This window comes from Diplotaxodon limnothrissa, linkage group LG7, assembly GCF_057381915.1.
Source record: "Diplotaxodon limnothrissa isolate DT_005_m linkage group LG7, D_limnothrissa_male_GT1.1, whole genome shotgun sequence".
NCBI lineage: Eukaryota > Metazoa > Chordata > Actinopteri > Cichliformes > Cichlidae > Diplotaxodon > Diplotaxodon limnothrissa.
In genome coordinates, this window is record NC_140602.1 from 9,940,452 (window position 1) to 9,960,055 (window position 19,604).

At 39.3% G+C, this 19,604-nt stretch overlaps 3 protein-coding genes across 3 annotated transcripts; all 3 read left to right on the plus strand.

The window, feature by feature from the left end:
* Positions 1–153: 153 nt before the first annotated feature.
* On the plus strand, positions 154–1,218 carry LOC146627784 (uncharacterized). Its single transcript, XM_085358909.1, has one exon. It carries the CDS (start codon positions 154–156, stop codon positions 1,216–1,218), a length of 1,065 nt encoding a protein of 354 aa, XP_085215035.1.
* A 2,235-nt stretch (positions 1,219–3,453) lies between these two features.
* Positions 3,454–8,569, plus strand: pdp2 (putative pyruvate dehydrogenase phosphatase isoenzyme 2). The gene is made up of 9 exons (XM_085357356.1): positions 3,454–3,502; positions 3,903–4,032; positions 4,140–4,331; positions 4,855–4,974; positions 5,071–5,357; positions 7,348–7,453; positions 7,533–7,769; positions 7,865–8,164; positions 8,294–8,569. The coding sequence occupies exons 2-9, from the start codon at positions 3,955–3,957 to the stop codon at positions 8,567–8,569; spliced, it is 1,596 nt and encodes a 531-aa protein (XP_085213482.1). The 5' UTR covers positions 3,454–3,502; positions 3,903–3,954.
* Positions 8,570–17,380: 8,811 nt separating this feature from the next.
* On the plus strand, positions 17,381–18,639 carry tmem253 (transmembrane protein 253). Its single transcript, XM_085357357.1, has 6 exons — positions 17,381–17,542; positions 17,622–17,732; positions 17,836–17,892; positions 17,978–18,085; positions 18,226–18,372; positions 18,586–18,639. Exons 1-6 carry the CDS (start codon positions 17,381–17,383, stop codon positions 18,637–18,639), a joined length of 639 nt encoding a protein of 212 aa, XP_085213483.1.
* Positions 18,640–19,604: the final 965 nt, after the last annotated feature.

The window sequence follows — 19,604 nt, forward strand, 5'->3', positions numbered from 1 at the left end:
TTACTTGGAACATTTTCAGAAACAGCGAGTTGTGTTTAACAAACCAGAAACCTTTCAGAAAGGGACTGTTTTTAAACTTAAACAATTAAGCAGACATTTTTTCTTGTTGACACTTTGCATTAAGAGTTTAAAGAAATGTCAAACGAAACATTTATGGAGCTTCAAATGAAAATTCAACAACTCCAGTTGAAGTTGAGCACCCTAAAGCTCAAAAAGAATAATTATAAAGATAATTTCCATCAGTCAAGAGATGAGCTTAAACACGTGAAGGCTCAGGCTGAACAAAATCAGACACAGGTGGAATCTCTGGAGGCTAAACTCCAGGAACAGGAAAAGAATGTTCAGACAATGCACCATGACATGATAAAAAAAGAAAAGATAATAGAAAAACAATATAGGGAAATACTTCGGAAGATAGAACTCACAGTTGAGCTGAAAAGAGAAATTTGTACTCTTCAGCGCCGGGTGAGACAGACACTGGATGATAAGCAGTCACAGGTGGAATCTCTGAAGGCTAAAATGCATGAGAACACAACAGAAAGTCAGACACTGCAAATATTTTGGCTGGAAGAAAAAGTCAAAAAGCAAAATTTCAAGATTGTTCATAACGAAGATCTCATAGATGAACTTTATGAACATCTTAAAATTAAAGGAGAAATAATTAATAATCTTAAGGATCAGCTGAGAAGGGAGCAGGAAGAAAAAATATTAGCTGCTGTTCACAACATCACTGGTGAACCTCTGCAGCTGGAGAATCTTGCTCCTGAACCCGAGGATCTTTTTTTTCCAGCCTTGGAGAATCTTGCTCCTGAACCCGAGGATCTTTTTTTTCCGGCCTTGGAGAATCTTGCTCCTGAACCCGAGGATCTTTTTTTTCCGGCCTTGGAGAATCTTGCTCCTGAACCCGAGGATCTTTTTTTTCCGGCCTTGGAACCATCTCCTGACGTGGTCCCGACACAGCAGAATCTTGCTCCTGAACCCGAGGAGCTTGTTTCTCCTGTCTCAGAACCATCTCCTGACGTGGTTCCGACTAGTGGTTCATGGTGTCATGGTGCTAAACGCCTACTTAAAATAGGTTTAGGTGTTGCTGCAGTAGGCCTTATTATAGCTGCAGGTTACTGGGGCTTTTCAGTGCTTAACAGTGATTGCCTATTTAACTCTGACTATGGCCTCCTTGAGCCATATTGCCACCTTGGTGATCGATTAGTCCCTTTTTAAAGACTAGTAATGATGGACTGCTTTTCATCCACAGTCCAGAAAACCATAAGTGGTTTATGTTAGACAACATTTAGCTAACTTGTGCTCTCATTTTTCTTTTCTTTTGCCTCTCACCCCCCAGCCAGTCGCGACAGATGGCTGCCCCTTCCTGAGCCTGGTTCTGTCAAAGGTTTCTTCCTGTTTAAAGGGAGTTTTTCCTTTCCACCGTGCCTAGTGCTTGCTCACAGGGGATCATTTGATTGTTGGGGTTTAACTTGTTAAAAAACATAACAAATTAGGTGAGGGGTTCACATAATAGAGAGCACAACAAAAACTACAAATTTAAAAAAAAATTGTTAGTTGCAAATCAAAATAAAGACAACAGTTTCTGAAAAACATCTCTTACGGCTCTGTTTATTTGCTTAAATGAACACTTGTATTTTTTGTCATAGAAGAATATACATTGTCTTAAGTATTTAATAATTTTAAATTTAGCCCTGCGCTGCATGAGATAAACACAGACGGCTGTCGAGGCCTGGCGAGGGAAAGTTCCTCTTCAACCTCCAAACTCAACCCAGTTTGTTACTCGCAGCATCGCAAAATTAGACACAGCAATTTCTTAGAGTCTGGTTTAAGTCCTGAAATGACATCTCCTTACCTGTCACGGTTCTGGGTCAGTTTGACCCAGTATTTTGAGTTGTTATGTTTTGGTGTGTTTTTGCATTATGGATAGTTTTCTTATTCTCTTGTGGTGCTTTTGTTGGTTATGATGATGATGATTATTAATCTATGTTTTAGTTCTTCTTGTTTAGGGATTAGTTCTTAGGTTTTGTGTTCTCATGTTTTTTGCTGGTTTAGTTCAGTGTCTAGTCTGTCTCTCTCTGTCCAGTCCGTGTCTTAGTTTAGTGTGTATTGTTTCCTGTTTTATTTTGAAGGATTGTGTCTTATGTCAGTGTGTCCAGCTTCGATCCCCTGACTCGTTAGCCCCAATCTCTCCCAGCTGTGTCTCCCTCCTGTTTTCCATTCCCCGATTACTTCCCTGTGTATATTAGCCCTGTGTTTGCCTTTGCTCAGTGCTGCATCGTACCGTCGGATTATGCCTGTGTGTTTTATACTGTGTTCAGTATTTTCGTGTTCACTACCCTTGTTCAGTTCGTGTTTTAATTTCTCCAGCAATAAAGCTGAGCTTTTGAGTTACAATTCTGTGTTTGAGTCCTGCATTTGGATCCTCATCTCCGCCTGCCCGCACACAGAGCCCTCTATTTAAAATCCAACTCTTACCTGAACTCTCCTGCCTTTCTGTCTCTCTCGCTGCCTTGTAATGATAACTTCTTAAAGATGATCAATATAATGTTCGAAGAAAAATGGTTGACAATATCCATTCAACGCCAAAAACCAACTGCAGCATAAACAAGGAGGTCACTGAGGGAAGTTGACTGAAATGGACAAAAAAGAAAGAAATTGCAAAATTTGATTGATTTGTAAATTTGTAGTTGAAACGGGTAGTTTGCCACTTGAGCCTAACGTTTAAATTATAATACAGTCTTGAGGAAAAAATATAAATAACTTTTTTCTGCTCTGGTTGAAATTAAATTATTTTATTTATTCGTACAACATAGAGATGTTGTACGAATAAATAAAATAATTTAATTTTTCATTGTGAGTTGTATGTGAGGCGGCTGAACACAGGAAGGAGAAAAGGACTTATATCGATTGGTTAGGAATTGGTTACAACAAAGACTGTATCTTTAGGAAAAACAGGAATTGTGAGAAAGATAACACAACTTTTTGTTCTCCCAAATGCGTTGAAAGAGCCAAGAAGCAGTGGACAGAAAAATAGAAAAAGAAATTTAAAGATAAATGATTGTTTTTACATTAAAATCTATACCTCAAACAGTCACTATGAAAAATGTCTGAACCTTTTCGTCGAGATTATTTTATTGACGGCCTATAAACACATACAAACAACAGAAACAGATCCAAAGTGCTTTAGAAGCAGATATACATTGCAGGTCTCGAAAGAAAACTCAGTTTCAAAATACATATAAAGCTGAAAAATGTGTTTTGTTATAGTCACTAATTATTGTGGGAAGTAAAGATCACAATGATCGATTGTGTAATGGATCGACACCAAAAATTTGCAGTAGAGGTAAGAAAAGAGGAAGCATGCACCCCACTAAGCTCTACATCTACTACAGCAGAGCGCGATAACTGCTACGTCAGACGTTTCAGCACGTGACCGTCCTGTTATGATTTTGAGTAGTGATTCAATGGACATCGATTCACTCGAAGTTTTACGAAGTTTGTACGTATTTGGTTGTTCAGGTGACTTGACATATATCTTAAGCCGCTACATGTGTGGAAGTTTAGCTAGGTACAGGCTACTGGGTAACGCTAGTACGGTGTGGTTTTTAACCAAATGTTAGCGCAAGCTAGCCAGCTAGCAAGCTAACTTTACGTGTCATGTTGACAGCTCTGTGGTACGTGGCGGACTTGCACGTAATGTACCTAAATGTCAGAAGATGCCACTTGGGAGTGGCGTGTAACAAATGTATCATGTTGTTAATCTGAAACTGTTTGATCTATGGAGCATGTAAAATGCTACCAGCTTACGCTAGCCATTTAATTATCGCCAGGAACATCGTAGCATCACCATACACATAAGCAAATGTATAACATTTTTATTTTTTTCATCCTTGAGCTAGGCATAAAGGTGATTAGGCTGCAGCACAGCCTACCTAGAGTGTCGCAACAGCGATGTATGGACGTGTGTACGCCAGCATCCTGCAACGAGCGTCAAACTCACTCACGCTTTATTATGGTGCTCAATTCCAGGTTTGTCTGCTTTTATTTTATTCTTTCTTCTAAATCAAAGGCGGGTCTAGCAGAAAAGCTTTAGCAACCACTGCCCTAATGTATTTTTAATCCCCTTTCTTCCTCAGAATGCACACGCTGTAGCAATTTGCTGTTCTCAGTCTCACTTACCCCACTGCTGCTACTCATCCTGGGGTCCATCCAATGGTGATGAATCTGGGAATTTGTCTAAAAGCCAGCGACACCTCTCAACTCATCAGGATTTGGACTTTCAGCAGAGGAGAGTACAGATCAACAGTATTCTTAGATCCAATGAACAAGTAAGGGATAGCACACAGTCTTACCCAGCAGATACTTTAAACTTATTAATTAAATGAAAATACAACAAAGACAGAATATTGTGCTAATTTTTTACTAAATACCAGCGATATGCATCAAAAATATTGTGTTTACCGTTATGCCTATCACCTCTTCTTTTAGCAAAACTCTGAAAGTGTTTGGGAACTTAAAAATTTACTCACATATTTTGACTGGGTAACAATCTTTAGCACTCAGACTATCATGAGCTGGCCATTGTACAATGTGCAGAAGAAGTATGCACTAAACACTAGTTTTTACTTTTTATTCATTTATTGCATTTTGTTGTCAGCAACCTGAATGCTTGCCTCAGTTGGGTTGAAAAGAGTTCAGTAATTTTCTTTGCCATTTTCTTTCAAAAACCTTTTTCAGTTTGAATGTGAATATTGACGAACTCTAGTTAAGTGTCTTCATTTTAAGTTCATATTTATTATGTAACTGTTTTGGTAAATAGCTAAAGTAACACAAACCATATCTCTGTTTCAGTCTGTGAGTGTCCCAGAGTTTGATGGCAGGGGACTAAGTGTTGTGAGGAAGTTTGAGAGCAACCAGCTAGCTGCTAACACTCCTAATGAGGACCGTCGCAGTGCAGCCACCTGCTTACAGGCATGCAGTTTTTTCCCCCTTGCTATAGTGAAATCTGTGTTTTTTTTCCACTTGTTTCTTGTAAAATCAAATTTTATGTTTCTCTGTCTTCTCCAGTCAAAGGGCATGCTCTTTGGAGTGTTTGATGGCCACGGGGGTTGGGCGTGTGCTCAGGCCGTTAGTGAGCGGCTGCTGTACTATATAGCAGTTGCAATGATGCAAAGGCACAGCCTGGAAGAACTCGAAAAATGCATGGAGCACAGCAGACCTATTCCTCCCATCCTGCAGTGGTATAAACATCATACAGATTTTAATTATCGTGAATCTGCTTCCCTGTACATCGACAACCTCAGAGTCTTCTGGCAAGAATTACTGGACAGTGATGAACACGAGTCAGGCATGAGGTAAATGCAAATAAATCTTCTCTTCAGCAAAGACTGGGAGGAATTATTATTTAGCTTGTTTTATTGTTTCAAACCTAGTCCTTGATAGATGTAGCAAATGGTGTAAAATTATACAAATGTCAACGCTTTGACCCAGCTTTTAAAGCATTATCCAGTTTTTGTGTGTGTCAAATCAAATCAAAATCAAATCAAATCACTTTTATTGTCACATCACATGTGCAGGTACATTGGTACAGCACATGTGAGTGAAATTCTTGTGTGCGAGCTTCACAAGCAACAGAGTTGTGCAAATACAATAATGTAAACAAGCAAAATACAAGAATGGCTACATCTGAAACTAATAAATATATGTACAATATATAATAGTATATGCATTTCTGGATGTGTATACTAAATATTTTTCTGTGTGTGTGTGTGTGTGTGTGTGTGTGTGTGTACACATATTTTACAAATTAAATAGAGTAAACAATAAATAAAATATATAAAATAAAATATACAGAGTGAGACATGTGCAAAACAGTGGCGTTACTGTACAGTATGGAGTGCATAATGTTAAAGTTCCAGTAGTGAAGCTGAGGTGTCTATGACGTGTTCAGCAGTCTGATGGCCTGATGGAAAAAGCTGTCTCTCAGTCTGCTGGTACGGGACCGGATGCTGCAGAACCTCCTTCCTGATGGAAGTAGTCTGAACAGTTTATGGCTGGGGTGACTGGAGTCCTTGATGATCCTCCCCGCTTTCCTCAGGCACCGCTTCCTGTAGATGTCTTGGAGGGAGGGAAGCTCACCTCCAATTATCTGTTCAGAGCACCGCACTACTCGCTGGAGAGCTTTGCAGTTGTAGGCGGTGCTGTTGCCATACCAGGTGGTGATGCTCTCAATGGCACAGTGATAGAAGGTCCTGAGGATGCGGGGGCTCATGCCGAATCTCTTCAGTCTCCTGAGAAAGAAGAGGCGCTGCTGCGCCTTCTTCACTGTTTTGTTTGTGTGTACTGACCACGTAAGATCCTCAGCCAGATGTACACCAAGGAACCGGAAGCTGCTCACTCTCTCCACAGCAGCGCCGTTGATGGTGATGGGGGTGTGTACTTCTCTGCACCTCTGGAAGTCCACTATCAACTCCTTTGTCTTTGCGACATTGAGGGTGAGATGGTTGTCTTGACACCAGTGGGTCAGGGCGCTGACCCACTGTGGAGGGATGGATGCTGTGGTAGTGATAGAAGGCTTGAGTGGGGTTTAATAATACAGTTTAAAATAGGCTATATGCTTGTTAAAGGAACCAGGTGGGTGTGAAATAATACAAGCACAACAAGAAATAAAATGTTTATTGATATGATGGCAACTAACCTAAGCTGCAAACTTGTGTCTAGACGTATATGTATTTCCACACATTTGATAGATTTTTTTAGTTTTGTCATTTCCCTCGATTACTTTCTAATTTTTATGCTATTTTTTGCTTTCAAACGGCCTTTAAAATACATAACACAAAGTGAAAGGAAAAACATGAATTTTCTGCAGTGATTGGATTTGTTGGCTCTGTTATGCTTTGAAAGTTATTTTGCTGGCATGATTTGATTCCACGTCTCAGTGAACACCTTCACTGTAACATGAAACACTTTTATATTAATGTGAGTGGTCTCTTTTATGATGAGAGTGCACACATCTAAAGGGCAATAGGGGTCACACAATGGACTGATGAGTATGAAAATGATCTAAATCATATTCTACTACTGAATACTAGTAGGAAATTTTAGACTGAGGTGACTGTAGTGCTCTTAAGTACCAACATCTAACCACTATATATGGAAAATATTTTTAAAGAATGACATCATCCCTGTAGTAGCCTTACAGAAAATTTGAAATCAATAACAGGACGCACTGAAGCCGTTTCAGCATCAAACACTTTACTAATACGTGTTGATTTATGTCTTAACTTGTCAGTTATCTGTGTATGCAGAATAGCACAAAACAAAAAGCCTGTTTTCTTTTTTTAGTCCTCAGGATGCTCTGGATTATGCTTTCAAACGGCTTGATGCTGACATCTCTCTGGAGGCTCAAGTTCCTCTATCCAATGACCTAATGAGAAGTACAGCCATTCAGGTAATAAGATACAGCAGTCTTCGGTCTCTAGTGTGTTTTAAGTTCATACAAGGTTGATACACATGCATTATCTGTCCAGGTTGCATTTGCCGGGTGCACTGCTTGTGTGGCCCATGTTGGCATGGATGGCATCCACGTGGCGAACACCGGTGACTGTCGAGCAGTACTAGGGGTGCAAAATGAAGATGGCTCATGGAGCGCTTTACCCCTTTCTCAAGACCATAACTCACAGAACCAGGCTGAGGTGGAACGCATCAAAGCCCAACATCCACCTTCAGAGAGCGACACAGTGGTTACAGATGACAGGCTGCTAGGGGTGGGTTTTTGTCGCCACATGCAACAGATCACAAATTTGTTTGCCATTCGGTTTAGAGAATGAGTCATTGGTTCAATTCTTTATCTTTCTGTCAGGTCCTAATGCCACTCCGTGCGTTTGGTGATGTGAGATTTAAATGGAGCCATGAGCTGCAGCAAAGTATTTTAGCCAGCCTGGAATCTGGAGTAGACCTTGACTCTCTTAATCTGTATCAGTACACTCCGCCTAACTATCTAACACCGCCGTACCTGGACGTGTCACCTGAGATCACTTATCATAAACTGAGACCCCAGGACCGCTTCCTGATCCTCGGTACTGACGGCTTATGGGATGAACTAGGGAGTGAGGAGGCAGTACGGCTCATTGGAGAGCACCTGAGTGGAATTCACCTACAGGTTTGTATGGAGTAACTACTTCACAACATGTAACTTTTAGATACAGCACTTTATTTAGACTTTATCCTGCAATCTTGACCTGAAAAAACAAAAAGGCTTCTAACTAACCTTTTTGTTTTTTTCTTCCAGGCTCCAGTTTCTCAGTCTGAGAGAAAGCTGAAGTTGGGTCAGATGCATGAACTCTTGCTGAAACGCCAGGCCCGTGCCTCCCCGGCTCTAGACACAAACGCTGCCACACACCTCATCAGACATGCTCTCGGCACTGGGGACTATGGAGAACTATCTCAGGAGAGGCTGGCGTCAATGCTTGCTTTGCCGGAGGATCTAGCGCGAATGTACAGAGATGATATCACAGTTACTGTGGTGTATCTGAACTATGATCTGGCTAGATCTCACCACAACTAATGGACAGAGAGAAACAATTACGAGAATTGGGCTATTCAGATTAGGACTGTAACAGTAAGTATTAACGAGACCCTTGATCTTTAGAAAATGAACTATTGAGATCATATTAACTATACAGATATGATAATACAATAAATAGTCTTGTAGTTTATTGTTTTATATACTTTTTATACAGTTTTGGTTACAAACAATGCCTATCTACACTCTTATAACTAGTGCAATTAATTTGTCTAAAAAAACAGAAAAATAATAAAGTCAACGATTCTTGGAGAATTGTACTGATAACATTTTTTTGTAAATATTCTGTATCTATGTTAATAATACAGTTTTATTGTGAATTCTTTTGGCCATGACAGTCAGTTAACATTTTCTAAAGGTTGTCACAGTTACAGCTTGCTATATAGACTGATTGATTTTCAGTGTTTACTTACAGTTAGCCTGAACAGACAAATGCAAAAGTAATCATCGGTCTGGAACTGTTCAGTTTAGTTCACAACACATTGTGAACCGATGCAGGTCAAAATACCTCCGGATCAAACTGTAGAACTACAACGAAACGCAGCACAGTCCCGAGTGACCAAAAATATAAACACACTGCAGCTCGTACTTTTCCGCATATCTGACAATCAGTTGGCCCACACATGCTAAGCCTGCTCAATGTCTTTGGAATAGAGGGTGGCCATCCATATGCTTTCTACAGAAACATCGGCACTCCAATTTGTCTGGTTCTTAGGAAAAGTTCAGTTACCAATTCATAGTTGCAGCATTTAATGGGTCACAAATACAGTTTTTGTTTGGAAAAAGTCCTTCAGTGTATTTTTGATGTGAAATAATGGTACCTCTCACTTCTATTGATTTTCTTATTGTGCTTTTGTTTTTCCATTTAGTCTTTTTTTTTTTTCCATGTCCCTGTTTGTGTAAGCTGTGAAGTATCTTTTAATGAAGTTTAAATGTTTATTGTAATCGTGTTTTTATGTTTCCATTCCATTTACAAAATTAAACTAATATTACATTGAACAGATTGTATTTTTTTTTCTGTCAGAAACATTTGGATTAAAAGAAGTTACAAGGGGACATTTAAATATTGTAAAGCATAGTTTTAATGTCCTTTTGCCTAAACCTGGAAAGTAGATAAGTGGGGTCAGGAGTTTTCAAAATAAACTCTGCTTGTCATGGGAGCCTGTCTCTTCTCAAACGTGTTTTCTAAACATGTGTGTGACATATTAGAGGAAAAAAGTTAGTCTGTAATCAGCCTAATGGTCGTACAAACATAAGTGAAGTTATTTTAATTGATGCTGCTAGTGGCTCACATTTTTCTGCTGGTCTCTCACTTACAATTGTAGAGAATATGAACAAATTCCACTTTTAAAAAAAAAGCAGACCTCAAGCCTTTTTTGAAATGTGAAGTTGGAAACCCACATGTGTAAACACCCTCACCTGCAGGTCTGATGTATTCTTAATTCCAGTTTAACCCCTTCCTGTGGAAATCAGCTACTCGGCGTGTGAAGAAAGTGAAACGCTAAACACAAATACTGTAGCCGGTGGCAGTTAAAGAAGGCAGTCACAGACAGTTGCTAGGAAAGTTACTGCACTGATGGAGGACGTTTCTCCATCAGTTGTTTCTCTCGCTGCATTTCGAGATGTCTCAAATCACCTCATGGCCCTTAACACTTAGGTTTTTCTTTATATTTGTATAATATGTGCATCTTTATATACAATATTTTCACTTTTAAAATTTCTTAGTTTTTTGCATATTTGTCAAACCTACATGTTTCACATCACTGAACAAAATAGCGTTTTGTCTTTCCTTAGATATATTTGTTTAATATTTACATTTGTTTGATGTTCTGAAACATTTAACTGAGACAAATATGAAAAAAAAAGACATCAGAAAGAGGGTAAATACTTTTTTGCAGGACTGTTTATTTAGTAGCATTATTGGTTTTACAAGGTTTGATTTATTTTGTTTGTTTTCTAAACCACTCAGGTTTGAAATGATACACACAAGCTCACTAGTATTTGTTTAAATGTCCTTAACCTTGAGCAGATACTTTTGATCCATGAACAAGCTTCTGAAATAATTATGTCTGGACACGTGACCACTCTTCTTGGGGGAATCAATTGTTCATTTAAATTGTGTGTTTTCCTGACACCATCCTGATATTTAGGAGTGGTTAACAAATTTTAAGTAGGGTTGAGTTCAGGGATTTGGAAAGGCCATTGTAGAAGCTTAATGTCAGTCTGCCTGTTCCAAAACCAGTTTTGATGTTTGGGATCATTGTCCTGTTGAAACACTCTACTGTCTCCCAGTTTCAACTGTATGGCTGTTGATTTAGGGTGAAGTTTGAGCATTTGGAGTTAGCCCTCCTACACTTTTTTTTAATTACGAGTACGACAGACAGCAAAACACCTGAGCACTACCATGCTTGACAGTTGGTACAGTTGGTACTCCTCCAAACATGCCTTGAACGAATCTACCAGTCGGAGTCAACCATGATCACTAATGAGAAGTTAACAGGCCTTGGCTTAGTCAAGTTAAAGCTATTGTAGAACATTCAGCACCACATAAACGGTTGAATGGTGAGGAAAAAAGCCAAGAAGGTGTTTGGTATTATTTAGACAGAGGAAGGAAGATGAGGAAATACGGGGAAGTATCAAAAAGAGATAAATTGGAAAACAAAAAAAGTAGACATGACTACTCGGAGGCTAGGAGTACAACAAAAAGCAAAGTAAAAGGCTTACAGTGAACTGTATGTGAACCTGGACACTAGAGAAGGAGAAAAAGACCATGGAGCTAGTTACGGTGATTAAGGACGGGGATAAAAATATGCTAACAAGTAAAGAGAAGAGAGAAAGTAGAAGGAGTGGTTAGCGGAGCTCATAAATAAAGAACACCAGAGTGAGGAGGGTGGATGGGGGACAGTTAGTGAGTTAGGAAGTGCAGAGGATTAGTAAGGAGGAAGTTAGGGCAACTATGAAGAGAATGAAAATTGGACAGGCAGTTGGTGCTGTGGAAGTATGGAGAGGGCAGTGGACTTTTTAACCTGATTGTTTAACACAAATCTCAGAGAGTGAGAGGATGTTTAATGGAAAAGAAGTGTATTGGTACAGATTTATAAGAACAAAGGGAAACGGGCAGAGCTGCAGTTACTAGAGAGCTGATGAGATATGGGAAAGAGCTTTTGAAGTTAGGTTCACAAGAGAGGTAACAATCGGTGAGGAGCAGCATGGCTTCAAGAAAGAGCGCTACAGCTGGAATGTGCTGATGACGAAGTATAGAGAAGGTCTCAAAGAGTTGCACTGTGTCTATGTGGATCTAGAGAAAATATGTAACAGGATGCCAAACAGAGGAACTGTGGTATTGTATGAGGGAGTCAGAAGTGGCAGAGAAGTATGTGAGGGTGGTGCAGAACGACAACTGGAGATACAGATAGGTTCAAGGTGGGGGTGGGATTTATCAGGGCTCAACTCTGAGCCCGTTCACAGTAGTGATGGACAAGCTGACAGATGAAGTCAGTTTAACAGTTAAGGCAGAAGTGTTCATGGGATACAGTGTTTGTGGAGAGCGCTGTGATGTGTAATGAGAGTGGGGAGCAGGTAGGAGAGAGCCTGGAGAGGTGGAGGCATGCTCTGAAGAGAAGATGAATGAAAGTCAGGAAAAACAGGATGTGTTTGTTTTATATTATAACTTACATTGTTTTCAGATCATAGTTTGTTTTTTAACACTTCACTATGACACATTTACACGTATATTGTAAGCTTAGCATTACTAGGATAATGTCTATTGTTGCTTCCTCAGTGCTTGGCATTTCAAGCTGCTCCTGCAGGGATCCAACCACAGTGCCTGAAAAATAGAAAAAGCTGCCCAAATAAAGTCTCCAAGAACGTAGATCTTGAGGTAATTTTAGAATTATTTGCATCGTCACATTTCATTGATTAAATACTATATCTGGTGCGACATGATGTCCTGATTCAAAAGGTCTTACACCCTCCCCCTGCAGCTTCCCATTGTGGAGTTTCCATTTGTGTCTGGCAGCTTGAAACGGATGAAGAGGGAGTGGGTTATTCCACCAATTAGCTTTTCAGAAAATGTCAGGGATCCTTACCCCAAAAATCTGGTGAAGGTAACTGCTGCCATGCAACCCTAATCCCACAGAAGTTGGATGCTGCGTAAAATGTAAATGCAATGATTTTCAAATCTCATAAACACGTATTTTATTTACAATAGAACATAGAAACATATCAAATATCAATCACGATCATTTTACAATTGATGACAGGAAGACAAATTTGGGAAATGCTCTTGTTACCACTGCATATCACCTTCGCTTGTTTTAACAACAATTCTTAGAACTTAGGAAACCAGCTTCAGTACTTTTGGGAGAGGAATGTTTCCTGATTTTGTCTGATGCAGGATTCTTGTTGCTCAACACTCCTGGGTCTTATTTTTTGATCCCGATGGGCCAAAAGCTTTCAGTTAGTGAAACATCTGGATTGCAAGAAGGCTAGTTCAGTCGACTATGAAGTCATGCTGTTGTAACAGCTCCAGCATGCAGTGCCACATTGTCCTGCTTTTCTGGAGGTGCTAGCTATATTTCTGGATCATGTTCACATATGGCTTCTTTTTTGCATGATAGAGCTTTAACCTGCATTTATCTGTGTTCACAGACAGTGATTTCTTTGCCCATGCAGTAATTTCAATGACAGAATCATGTCTATTTTTAATGCAGTCCTGCCTGAGGGCCTGAGGACAAGTGCATCCCATGTTGATTTTCAGCCTTGTCCTTTGGATGCAGGGATAAGGAACAAATTTGTAAAATGGCTTTATTAGACTTTCAAATCATTGCATTCGGTTTATTTTTTTACATTTTATGCAGTGTCTTCACTCTTTTGGAATTGGGGTTATATAAACCAAGTGATATTGTGTTGTATTCACCTCTGCTCAAATGACATTTTTATTTTTGGGATTAGCTGAAGTCCAACAAAGAAAAAAAGGTGGCCATAACTTACAAGATCACTGGACCAGGAGCAGATCAGCCCCCTGAGGGTGTTTTTACTGTTGATCGGCGATCGGGGATTTTGTATGTGCATATGCCGTTGGACAGGGAAAAAATACTCACAAGAGAGACTCACATGAGAGGATAAAACACACCTTTTGACTATGCTCAGTTTTGCAGTTTTTAATAGATGTAAACAGGTTAAAGCAAACATAATTCTGGTGGTTAGGAGAATGGTTTGCTAATGATTGAGAGAAAAGCAAATGGGAAATAGAGCTTAGAAAGTATTGAGTGATTGGATCACTTGCAGAGTTGGACGGCTGATTGAGGAATCCTGGTGGGCAGAAGGAGAATAAGCAGACCTGGAATGAGAGATTCTGTGTTGGTGATGCAACACTGGATAATGTATTACTAATGAAACTAACGAATAAAATAGAAGACTTAGGGGGAAATGCTGATGATGTAATAAAATTGCAGTATCACTGCCTGAGAAAGTTGATGCCGCAGTCACACTAAAGTAGGGGGTACATTTTTCTGAGGCTTTTTCTACGGTGGCCCTGAAAGGTCAAACGCACTACAAATACAATCCTTCACATGTTTTGGTTTCTGCCACTTCCTCAGTGCTTCACTCACATTAATGTCTCCTTCAAAAACAACTTCCCTTGTTTTTTTGGTGAGATTTGTTTTATTCAACTTCCTTCGTGTTTTGTGTGTTGCAGCATTTTTATATGTGCTGGTGTGTTTGACCTATCAGGGCCACCATACTTCCCTGTTTTGTACATATGTTCATCTTGTGTTATAGGTCTATGACCTGAGCCAGCTCCACAGAGGGCTTGATAACCGTCCTGAAGTCTTCTGCACTGATGTTCTTCCTGCTGCACAGAGCTGCCCAAACTACCGCCTACAAATACAAGCCAATGCAAAAGCCAGTACATGCATTTAATAGCAAACCTTTGGTATATATGTAAAGATTTACAGTTTATATGACTGTAATATTTTCAGAGTCTTATATGTGCCTGTGGCTGTCCCCTCTTAGAATACATGTGCTGCAGACAGTGAACCCACAGCTCCTCCTTATGACTCTCTCCTGGTGTTTGACCGTGAAGGTAAAGGCTCTGAGGCAGATTCACTCAGTTCGATGAAATGGTTGAGCATTAATAAAAGGTGGCGATAAAGAGCCGAAGCTTCTCTGAGGGGAAGTCTACTGGAAATTTCATTTGCAAACAGCACCTCCTGGAGGATTAAATGAGGAATTGCTGTTGTCCTGTTGTCCTGATCAAGTGTGATACATTTTTATTTTTTTTTATTAGGGTTTCTAAGCTAATTAATATAATGATTAATATACTTTTATGGTCTCATGTACTGGATTTATAGGTTTTAATATATGTAATATTTTTCTATAATATGTATCTATGCATGATCGCTATATTGTTTGACACAGAATATAAGATTTAGGTTTTTTCTTGTAATAAAAAGAAATTTTTTTGACTATTTTCTATCAGTCATTGTCTTTCTATGCATGTACTTTATTTATGTGGAGTTATTTTAGGATATTTTTGTGTTTGAATGAAAAGAACAATCTTTGTATCTTTTGTTATTTGTAATGGCTCAATGATTGTTGGTAACCGTGTCCATTAGGTTCAGCCGGGACTTTTTTGAGGGTCATGCACACATGCGTAGCTATACTCCAGTGACCATAGCTGACTGTATTCTAGGGGCCAAAGCAGGCAACACTAAAGGAAATTTGAAACTGCTAGCTAAGGATAAATGTAGATTTCACATTGGCAGTAATAGCACAAATTATTTGTTTGATTAAAAAAAATATTTTCCCACAGATGTGTCATTAGGTAAAGAATCTCTAATAACTTCTTTACTTAGACACTTCCTCTCTGATTGATCTTTGATTTAACTTCTGTATTTTCAGTATTTTCCTCTAAACCATCATCATTATTACTTCAATTTGAACTATGATTAATCTATATTTATTAACACTCTATGTAATATATCTACCTCATTATCCTAACAGAGCACTTCACTCGCAGGCTGTAGGCTTCCTTGTGGTTCTTAGAGTTTTCAAAAGTAGTCTGGGAGGGAGTAAAATTGGAGGCGGAGCCTACAGCTTTCTGGCCCCTTTATTCCCAGTTTGGATTTGGGAGACAGACAGACTCTCTACTTTTAAGATTAGGCTTAGAACTTTCCTTTTTGACAAAGCTTATAGTGAGAGCTGGATCAGATGACCCTGAACCATCCATCTCTTGGTTATTTTGCAATAGGTTTCGGCTGCTGGGGGACATCACATTAAGCTCTGAGCATTTCTTTTCACTCCCTTCGTGTTTATACACCACTATGCATTCAATCATTAAAAATGATTAAACTAAGGCTCTTTGTCTCATACAGTGTCTTTTGTCTCGCCTCTCTGTTCCCTCTTCTCTTTGCCCTAAACTTTGAATTGAATACCAAGACTTTATGAGATAATTATTTTCTCATTCTTATCTGATATGGGATTCTAGCTGCTCATCAATTTTGGGTCTCATTTGTTGTATTTTTCATTTCATGATGTGCCAAATGTTTTCAACTGGTGAAAGGTCTAGACTGCAGCCAGGCCAGTTCAACAGCCAGACTTGCTATGCTGTCGTAATAGATAGAGCAGTATGCGCTCTAGCTGAATTATGCAAGGCGATCCCTGAAAAAGGATCATTTGTAACGGTCTGAAACATGTATATACCTTGATGGTGCCTCTCTAGATGCGCAAGCTGCCAAAGTCACTGTCACTAATGCATCTCCATACCATTAGAAATGCAAGCTTTTGAGCTGAGCTCTCAAAAAGCTGGACGCTTCCTCTCCTCTTTAGTTAGGAGGATGTTTGGTTTTCAAAAAGAATTTCAATTTTTGATTTGTTCAGTTCTCCCACTTTGCCTCAGTCCATTTTAAATGGCCTTTGACCCAGAGAAGATGGCGGTGCTTTAGGATCATCATCACGTATGGCTTCTGTGAATGATCGAGCTTTAACCTGCGCTTGTGAATGGCACTCTGAATTGTTTTCAGCCTTTAACCTCAAGCACAGAGATTGTAATGTAGATGGTGAGATATTCTGAAATTGTTCCACAATTTCTAGATGCAGGGTCTGTCCATCTTTACTTTAACTGATTAATACCAGTTCCTTTTTTTTCAGTGTCTTGCTATCAAATTAAAAATGAGATATTTTTTCATGAAATAGTAAAATGTCTCAGCAGTAACATTTGATTTTTTACTATTTTCTATTGTGAATAAAATGTGGGTTTCACAAATCACTGCATTCTGGGTTTTTATTTTTTAATTTTGATTTTATACAGCATCCTGATGTTTTTGGAGCTGGGGTTGTGTTTCTAAGTATTCTTCTTGTGTCTAAAATGAACCAAGTCCTCTGATCTTACAGAAAGCCCTGCCTTCAAGCTGATAAGCACTTTACTCATGGCTAACACGCTCTCTGAATCACTTCCTCAGCAGTGAACTTTAACCGTTCATTATCATCCAACTCAAGTGAACTTTGACCAAACAAGTTTATTGTGTGGTACAAGAAGTAACTTTGTAGCCATGAGAAAAGCTGTTCAACGTCTGTTATTCTGGTTGGATGGATATTTTCTGTTTATATAAAAGCCCGTGGATGAATAAACAAGGGCTTTACAACATCTGGGCAAGGTAAGAGGTCACAGACTGAAGTTAAATGCAAAATCTGAATCTGAAGGCGTTCATATCAACCATGATTTGTTTGGCAAAATATCAAATGATTTGTGCAGCATTTAACATCCATACAAATTAACTTTTTCCCTGACAGATGAGGCAGAACATGTTTGAGGAGGGATTGTACCAAGTATTTTTTAAGGATACACCCTCACCATCCCCACAAACTGAGGTCACTAATAATGGAGAGCTAAGCAATGCCAGGATTCATCGTTGGTTCGGGGCTGTGGTTAATACTAGACTTTTAGTCAGTGGGGTAAGAAGCTCGCCCAAACTATTGATTAACATCCTGAAGCTTTGAACCTGCCCATCTTTTATTCTTTATTCCCCCTCAGGTGATTCAAATCCTCAGTGCCTTAGTTTGCATACTAACCACAATCACTCACGCATGTGTGAGCTACAGCTGTGCTGTCTCCATGACAACACCAGCATGGTCAAGCATATTTGTGAGTCCACATCTGCTTCAGCTGACATGCACACAGTATAACATTTCTGTTTTAAAAGAGAGAAAGCCAAATAGGAGGTTGTACCTGTTTTTTGTTGTTCCAGTATGTGGCTGCTGGGTGTCTTGCAATTGAGGTTCAAAGAAAAGCGAATAAACTGAAGGTAAAAAGTTTGGTAAATTCTTATGTGGCTTCTTTTTTACTTATGTTATGATCAGCCTGACTTAGTTTATCTTAACAACAAACAGATCATCGCTCTGATGGGTGTGAATGTCTTTAGTCTCGTGTTTGGATTCTCAGCTTTGCTGGCCAACGGTATCAGAGCTGCACAAGCCGTCACACTCACTTACCAACAGGTAATTCTGCATTCCAGTAACTAGGTTTGAATCTTTCTTTATAATAAAGAGGTCCTGTAAGGAATCTCTTTTGGGGTTTGTGTTCAGCATACACAGAAAACCTTACAATCTTTCTTTTCTTTCTGCCTTCTTCTCACTAGCGTGCTGGTTCTTATGTTGCAAGGGCGAGCACCATAGTGTTCACCGTACATTGCTTCCTGGCATCACTCTACATACTTTTCCTGTCCTGGAGGGGTCTGCGCCGCTACAGTTCTCCCCATTTTCAGGTTTACAGTCGCGTCTCACAGGTAAATATTGGATGATAGGGTAAAATAAAAAACCTGAGACTGGGAGAAAATCCTAATCAATGCTGTGACTTCTGGTTTAAAGGAATACAGGAATGCAGTTTAATTCTGTTAGCTTTTTTTTAGGGCATGATGATGTATATTGAATTATTTAGTTTGCATTGATTTGTTAATCACTGCTATCTTAGTGTTTCATCTGGATGCTTTTCTTGGCAGGATCCAGATGAAACCAATGGGCCTCTCCTGGAACAAGTGGAATTTAATATGTGAAAGATCTGAAATCTCATTGTTTGCAAGCATAGTTACTGTCATTAAATTGCTTGTTTGATCTGAATATAGTAATGTTGTAAATCTGTTAAAGGCAGTAACCTATCCTCCAGACAACCATTCACCCTCACACTCACACCTCAGAACAGTTTCTACAAACATCAGTTAATCTAACATGCACGTGTTTGGACGGTGAGAGGAAGCTGGATTACCTGGAGACAGCTGACATAGACACAGGCCTCCACAGAGACTTCAGACTGGCTGGTGGAGTCAAACCCAGGGCCCTCTTATTGTCAAAAAATTGACAGTGGAAATTGCTGTCATATATAAATATGTCAATAAAATTTGGTCTTTTTTGTTTTATTTTTTGTAATTCAAAGGCTATAATGGTTAAAATTGCTGCCATGGTTTTCTTTCTTCATTTACTTCGATGTTATTCTGCAGAGGGCACTAGAGGGCGATGCTGCCACAGATTTTTCACATCGTAAACCAGTGTGATATTTTACTCCATTGCAGTAGTTGAGCGTAAACCTGGATAATGAATTTCATTTTATTATTTAAGGGTTTTTTCTCTTTTTTTTCAGCACTCAGGACCTTCAGGGGTGAGAAGCCAGAGTGATTTAATGAATATGCATCTTCTTCAGTTGTAATCTATCCGTCGCTGACTGTAAATAAATGTTCCTGTTGAAAAAGCTTGCAAGAATCTGTTATTTTCCCCCCCCTCCCTCTGGATATTTTTTCATGAATGTCAGTGGGATTTTAAGCATCTTACTTGAACCCTAACCCTTGTCACAAACTCAACATACAGTCAAAAACTGCACATCACAGACATATGTGCATGAGTAATAGTTCTTATATTTATGTATTGTGTAGTAGAGGGTGTGGTGTGTTTGAGTATTTCAGTGATGGAGGATTTAATTAGGAATTTAAACGAAGGTCATACACCACTCCTGCAGCAAGAACTCTCT